This window comes from Suncus etruscus, chromosome 8 (assembly GCF_024139225.1).
Source record: "Suncus etruscus isolate mSunEtr1 chromosome 8, mSunEtr1.pri.cur, whole genome shotgun sequence".
NCBI classification, from domain to species: domain Eukaryota; kingdom Metazoa; phylum Chordata; class Mammalia; order Eulipotyphla; family Soricidae; genus Suncus; species Suncus etruscus.
In genome coordinates this window covers 57,933,653-57,941,466 of record NC_064855.1, presented here as the reverse complement: position 1 = coordinate 57,941,466, position 7,814 = coordinate 57,933,653, and the positions used below count along the sequence as shown (strand labels likewise).

General features: G+C 42.9%; 1 protein-coding gene across 1 annotated transcript in view; it reads right to left on the bottom strand.

The window, feature by feature from the left end:
- Positions 1-404: 404 nt before the first annotated feature.
- SLC25A15 (solute carrier family 25 member 15) overlaps positions 405-7,814 on the bottom strand; it is a 32,826-nt gene continuing 25,416 nt past the window's right edge. Inside the window, 10 exon segments of the mRNA XM_049778830.1 lie at positions 405-837; positions 3,446-3,484; positions 3,487-3,583; positions 3,585-3,604; positions 4,551-4,720; positions 6,467-6,492; positions 6,495-6,515; positions 6,518-6,556; positions 6,558-6,590; positions 6,592-6,610. Coding sequence (XP_049634787.1) covers positions 719-837; positions 3,446-3,484; positions 3,487-3,583; positions 3,585-3,604; positions 4,551-4,720; positions 6,467-6,492; positions 6,495-6,515; positions 6,518-6,556; positions 6,558-6,590; positions 6,592-6,610 — 583 coding nt within the window. The 3' untranslated portion in view covers positions 405-718.

The following is a 7,814-nucleotide window of genomic DNA, read 5'->3' as shown; positions in this document are numbered from 1 at the left end:
GCAAAGGCCGTTCTGTTGTCCAAAGGTGCTCTAACCTGGATGACATACATGGAAAAAGATCCTATCAAGAAAAAAAAATTGGCACTGGTTGGACTATGGAGCAACTTGGGAAATTCCAGATGCCTGCTCTAGAAACCAAAATCAGTAACATGAAAGCCACACCATATGCAGCTCCTCTTTAAAATCCAGGTGTAAATATTTTCATCTTAAAGTACCACAAAAAATCACTTAAAGACCTTATGCCATTTAGATACAGTGCATATGTTCAGGAGGATTTTAAAAAGGAACACAATATTCAAAATAGATAAAGGAATCAGTGTATAACCATCTTCATGAAATGTGGTAATCTCTGAGATGCTACCTTCTGGTGTATGGATTCAATTGTGCTTCCATCAAAGCACATTCAAGCATAAGTTTAAACAAAAGTCCTGACACAGATATAGATTCAGGTTAGGTTCAAGAGGGCCAGTGGTCAGCCTGTTTTATCCCTGCAAGGCCAAGAACAGCCAATTTTCTCTACTGCCACACAATTATGGGCACAAATTATATTTATCAAGTAGAGGTCCTCCCATAAAGTCTATGATTTAGGGTGGAAGAAAGGTAAAAAAAATATTTCCTATGAAATCAAAATTATTCAATATTGGACTTGTACTTCATGAAGCCCTGAGATCAAACATCTGTACTTGGATCAAAAATGGCACGAACACTTCAGGATGCTTCAAAACTGGCTCATCATCAACTTCCGACTGTATTCATAGGCCAGGAACAGAGCGCCATTGGCAGGGCATGCCAGCGAAATCATGGTAGGTTTCAGTCCAGAATATAACGCTGTTATTCCTAGAATATAAAAGGCTGATCAAAAGCCTGTAGAATACCTGTCTCTAATACATGCAGGGGGTGGGGAAGGAGGGAGATGGTGGGATTGATTGGTGGCATTGATGGTGGGAATGTTACACTAGTGAAGGTTTTTTTTTTTTTTATGACTGAAAACTCAACAAATATGTTTGTAATCATGGTGCTTAAATAAAGATATTATTCAAAAGAAAAAAAATAGACTCAGTCTCCCTTCTTGGGAGACAGTCCAGGAGCTATATAGCTATATACTGATAATTTCATGCTACACAGCCAGAAAGTGAACTGTAAAAATCAATGAGATATGCTAAGTCAGAGGCCTGTTTCTACTATAAACACATTTCATTATAATCAAATTAAAATGAGGAAAGTCACTCATATTGTCTGGAGGTTATATTCTTCCCCTCTTTATGCAGGTTTTTTTACTCGGGTCTCCAGTTTTCCCACTATACCCCAGAGATTACATACTCTCCTGGTATGTCAGCTGTCCTTGTTTAAGTATGAACCATATATGTGCATATGCCCTGCAATGAGAGGGCATCTAGTCCAGGGATGGTTCTTGTCATTGGCTATAAAACAGGATACAGCCATCAATGAACCTGAATGAGAATGAGCAGGTTGGAAATGAAGGAGTGCATTATTTCAAAGTGTGGAAGTGTTTTTGATGCCAAGAAGGATGACTCAGAAAACTGAGAACTCTCATTGACACCAATTAGCCCTATGGGAAAGGGGGCTTCTTCATGTCATTTACTGTTGACTCGGTTTCCAAGAACCTACTATTGAGGTTATGTGAAAATCTTCTTTAAAAGCACTATGAGGGTTATAAAGAGCAATTTTCACAAGGAAGAGGTCAGCATTTTACATATAATTGAAGTACATTCATATAAAAAGAACTTAAAGTGGGGACTACATTAAGGGAATATATAAAAGTGTTTGTGCTCTATTCAGGGATACAGATGAGTTTCCACTGTTATTACTATGAGAAGATTACATCCAAACTGTAACATATAGAAAGAGATGTGAGAGGGCCAGAGTGATAGCACAGCGGTAGTGCATTTGCCTTGCATGTTGGCCAACCCCCAGATGAACTCCAGTTTGATTCCCGCCATCCCATATGGTTCCCTGAGCTTGCTAGGGGCAACTTCTGAGTGTAGAGCCAGTAGTAACCCTCTGAGTGCCACTGATGTGACCCAAAAGAAGAAAAGAAAAGAAAAGAAAGAAAAAAAGATGTGAGAAGGGCATGTCTATTCCAATCATTGGCTAAAACTAGCTTTATACAAAATTTCTTTTAAAAAATTATTTTAATAATAAAATTCTTGGGCTGCTGGAGCAATAGCACAGCAGTAGGACATTTGTCTTGCATATGGCCGACCAAGGATGGACCCTGGGGTTCAATTCCCAATATCCCATATGGTCCCCCTGATCCTACTAGGAGCAATTTCTGAGGTACAGAGCCAGGAGTAACTCCTGAGCACTGCTGGGTATGGCCCAAAATCCCAAAATAAAATAAATAAAAATAATAATAAATTATTTAACTGAATCACTGTAAGGTATTTACAAAGCTGTTCATGGTTAAATTTCAGTCATACCATTATCCAACACCCAATCATTCACTAGTGCACATTTTCCTGCCACCAATGTCCCCAGTTTCCCTCCTATTTTACCCTCTTGTCTCCCTCCTGACTGCCTTTGTGACAGACCATCTCTCATTCTTTCTCTCTCACTCAAGTTTCCTTTGTTTCCATTTTTAGATACTGTGGTTTGCTATATTGTTACTGAAGGGGTATCACTTCTTAAATCTATAACCTCCTGCCATAATTCTTCACAGAAAAAGACCTTCAGAAATGGTTAGGGAGTGTCTAATTATATAATTCTTTTCAATCCTTTCGGTCCTGCCAGAGATAGTCAATCTGTTGGTATGCCTGTTGTGAAGCATGGTGTTAACTTCCATACTACTGTCCACATGTAACTATTCCTTCCAGGGACCTGAGTTTAGCTCAGGCAGTAGAGCACCTACCCTGCAAACATGATGCCCTTGAGCTTCATCCCTGGCCATCAACCCACATGCTCTATATGATCCATAGCAGGCATGCAACCAAAATGTGTGCATAACCACAACCCAAGTGTGTAGCACCTTCACCCCTCCAACAGCAACAATGGGAGGAGAGAAAATTCCTTCTAGGCTCTTTTGAAGAATAATTCTTGCCCAGCAGTTACGAATAAGCACCTTTATTGGGGCTGGAGAAATAGTATAGCAGGTAGGGTGCTTATCTCACATGTGGCTAACATGAACTCAATCCCTGGAAACCAAGCCCACCAAGGAGTGATTCCTAAGTGCAGATCCAGGAGTCATCCCCTAAATATCTCAGGGTGTGGACCCTTCAAAAAAGAGAAGTATCTTCCACAAGAACATCCTTAAGGTGAACAAACTAAGCTATAGAGATGGGTTTGGAAACAACGCACAGATGGGGATTGATATAGTGCCTGAAAAAGCCCATGAGGCAAGAAGAGCCATGAGCCACCCAACAAAGCCAACCATGAAGGCCTGCAGCTCTGAACCCATCTGCTCCACTTCCACAAAGATCCAACTCACCTTCATTCCTCAAAACACTTATAAAGGTTCCGACAAAGCTGCCTGTTTCCCAGACATGGAGAGAACTTGAATTCTGGACTTGATACAATCCACGGGATACACAGCAAGCCAGAGGCTGATTCCACCCACTCCACCACCTCAGCATCAAGGGCACAGGGCCTAGAGGGGGGAAATGAAAAATGGCATTTTGCCTGCACAAAAGGGAATATGATGTTTTCCAGAGATCAATATCAAGTGAGTACAAGTGGAGGATGCTATGGTCACGAGGCACAATTCTAACAGGCAGGGTTCCTGCCTGTCAGTCCTTTTTCTGGTCACTCCAGGAATTGAAGCCTAGCAAGGGCGGAGCTGGATGTGGTGGCACACTGGCAGGCGTTGGTACCATGGTACTTCCTGCCTCACAGGGCAAGTGTCATGCAGAACTCTGAGGTAATGGCCGCCCAGCAAGGCTCTGCCCTGTATTATGGGGAAAAAAAGCTGTTGAGATCACAGGCCACACCTCCAAAACTACTTATCATCAAGTAATCAATATATTAATGGCAAAACAAGAGTTTTGATCTTCCCTCTCCCTTGAACTAACCAGTCATCTGAATTAATCGTATTAGATCCGATAACTTGATTAACAGCTACACAGGATAATCCAATATAACCAAATATTCTGCAGAGATATTATTTTTTTAAATATCCACCATCAAGTGTCCTAAACAAGACATACCAGAAAAAAAACACCTTTTCTCCTCTATTCGCATAACATTATTAAGCCTTATAACAGTGTCAAGCTTACTCAGGATGTTTATGGGGGGATTTCAATTTACTGGTGATTTCCACAGGGAAAGTGATCATTGTAGGGCTGCTGCCCTAAAATGGACCTAGAGAACACTAAAACATGTTCTCCCTTGGAGGAAGTTCGAGACAGACTGCTTAGCAGTTGGTGAAAGGTATCACCAAGCCTGTAGTCCTTGTGACCACCTGCACCACATCCCTTCAGCTTTGAGAAACCCACTCCAGTGAATGAGTCCCCAATGAGGGATATATTCACAGCAAGAAAATAGGCTGGGTAGCAAACACCCAGAAAATCCAATTGCTGTCAAGGGCTAACTCTTACCTAGCTCATCCTTTGGTCTACCTGCTGCAAAGAAAGAACGGCTCAGCTCATAACCACCAAAGAAGAAGAAATAGCCAGGAACTTCTCGAAGTAGCGTGCTTGAGAGTCCATGGTAGAAGCCCAAGGGACAATCCTTGCAAGGATGCCCCTTCACAACAGACCAGACTGTACTGGGAATGAGAAGGCAGAAGACAGTTACAATAGGAATCGAGATGACAAGGGCATTCACACAGTGACTGACCTGATGGGACTCTAGCAAGAGAGGCAGCTGATTTGGTGTTGGGAAGATAGTTCAGTGGGTATACCTGGCATACATGACCCAGCAAGCCAATATGGTCCCCATAAACCTTTGCCAAGAATGATACTCAAGTGCAGAACCAGGATTAAGTCTTGAGCACTGCTAGGTATTGTCCAAAAATCAAAAAGGGGGACGCTGGAAAGATTGCACAGTGGGTATGGTGTTTGCCTTGCACATGGCAACCTAGATGTGATCTCCAGCAACCCCTCTGGTCCCACTGAGAGTCAGGACTCTGATTTTTGAGTGCATAGCCAGGAGTAACTCCTCAGTAATTGCTAGGTGTGGCCTCAAAAAAACAAAAAATAAGAGTCCACCAAAATGCACCTCTGTGAAATTTATCCATTTGCATGTCTTTTGGTACTATCATTTATCATACTATAAAACCACCTTGAACCCCTCTGACTTGTTTCCTTACTCCCCACATCCTAGTCTTGTGCTGTGCCCCTAGTAGTTCTGTAATTTTTATCTGTGGCCCTTGTGGAATAAACTGGGGATCCACTGTTGAGAAATGCTGCTTTAAAATTGTTTCCAGAGACAAAAGCACAACATACATTTTTTCATACTGTAGGTAGTGGTTATAATTATGTAACTATACAGAGAACCATACTGACAACTTTCCTATGTCTACATTTATTTTAATAAAAATCACATCATTGGATCTCAAGAGTATGAAAAAATTGTTTCAAAACTGGTTTTCAGAGATTCCCAAAAATGTGGGAAATGGGGGCTTGTCTCACAAAGCCCATCCTTAAGGCTAAAGAGTCTGTGTAATGTCCTGAATCGCCCAAGAGAATCACAGGCTTTTCATGAACCACAGCAGCACCCACTACAGACATCACTAACTCAGCTGTGAGGGTGAACGAGCAAGCTCAGAGATGAATATGATTGCACATTTTTCTCCAGCTCTGATAAACCTTGCGCACAGGATGTATGCATGCTCCCAGACACCAAGTCTGTCTCTAAGGCTTAGCTGAAAGCTATCTTTCCACTGAAGCACAGAGAGGCCTAATGGATGTGGAGTTGATGCCCTTTGGAGATACACCTGAAGAGATAGCAAATAAGTGGGCAGAGGAAGTAAACCACTGAGATCTGGGTTAATTGGCATACAGACTCTAGTGGAACCTGATATAAGGGAATCCCCACAGGCCTTCAGAGACCTGGAACTTGGGCCAGTTTCCTATGCCTCGTCTCATAGGACAAGAGGGTTGCCCCTGCCTTTCCTAATTCTAGGAAATGTCTGCAACATTTTAGGGGTCAGTGCGGGAGGTCTAACCTTGCAAAAATATTCTCTGATAGGGGAGGGACAAGTATTCTAGAAACACAATATTCTGGAGTGGATAATCTCTCTTTGACACATCATTTTGTGACACATCTGAAACTTTAAAATACTCCATTCAGAGGTCAGAAGAAGAGTACAGTTTAGGTAGGGTTGAACACAGGCAACATAGGTTCAATCCCCAGCGCCAAATAAGAGCCAGTACTCAAAAAGTGAAACTCTGAGTACAGAGCCAGGATAAAGCCCTGAGTACCACAGGCTCGGGACCCCAAAACAAACCCAATAAAATACTCCATGCACCAAGGCCTGGGAGATGGGAAGGATATGCAGAGTGGGACTTACTTCTGGCCTGCAGCTATCTTGCCACGACCGACTCCATCTCAAACATGGTCCCTGCAGCCGGCACTTCACCAGCTCTGTTGGGCAGAGCACAAAGAAGCAAAAATGCAGAAGCAAAGGAGCCAGCGAGCTGCGTTCTGCAAATCACTGCAAGGACCAAGCACAAAACAAACGACTTCACTGCCAGAGAAACTCATTCAGAACTCACCAAAGTTACAACACTGGTAATACAGAAGAGCCAAAACACAGTGGCGAAATGTCATCCACAACAGCCATGTGCTGTTTATCATGTGGTGGGTTGGCGTGGGAGATCATTCTAGTAGGTAAAGAGGCTTATCCAGCACACCAGCTGACCTTTGCTTTGATCCCTGGCACCATATATGGTGCCCAGAGGCTTCATCAGAAGTAAACTCATAAGCATAGCCTCTGAGCACCTCTGGAGATGGCCCCCAAAACCTACCCTCCCACCAAAAAAAATAGTAAAATAAAAAAATATTGTTCAGAGATGGCAGTGACAGTACACCAGGTTGGGCACTTGCCTTACATACATCATCCCATATGGTCACCTGAACATTGCTAGGAGCTGATCCCTTGAATGCAGAGCCAGGAGTACCCTCTGACCACTGCCAAGGTGTGGTCCCAAAGCAAAGCAAAACAAAACAAAACAAAAATATGTGGCTTAGAGAACTGGAGAGATAGCATGGAGGTAGGGTGTTTGCCTTGCATGCAGAAGGATGGTGGTTCGAATCCCAGTGTCCCATATGATCCCCCGAGCCTGCCAGGAGCGATTTTCTGAGTGTAGAGTCAGGAGTAACCCCTGAGTGCTGCTGGGTGTGACCCCAAAAAACAAACAAAAAAATGTGGCTTAGCCATAGAGCATGTGCCTTGCATGTGTCATGTGTAAGCCCTAGATTCCATCCCAAGCACTGAAAAAATAAATAAATCCATGACCCTTGAAATGGACAGCAGCACCCTCATTTTAATAGCAGAGGAATGGAACTTTGAGGTGATGATGTGGTCAAAGTCAGGAAGCATACCAGCAACAGTGCTAAGACTAAGCATAAGCATTCTATTAGTTGCACTGCCACAAGCTCTGTGAATGTGCCCCCACCCTAAATTCCTGTGTTAAACTTTAAACTCCAAGAATGTCTGGATCATGGGACCTGAGCAATAGCACAGCAGCATCGAATCTGGGTTCGATTCCCAGTGTCCCCATATGGTCCCCCCACGCCAGGAGCAGTTTCTTAGTGCATAGCCAGGAGTAACTCCTGAGCATCACTGGGTATGGCCCCAAAACTAAAAAAATAAATAAATAACATAAAAAGAAGAATATCTATATCCACAAACCTGG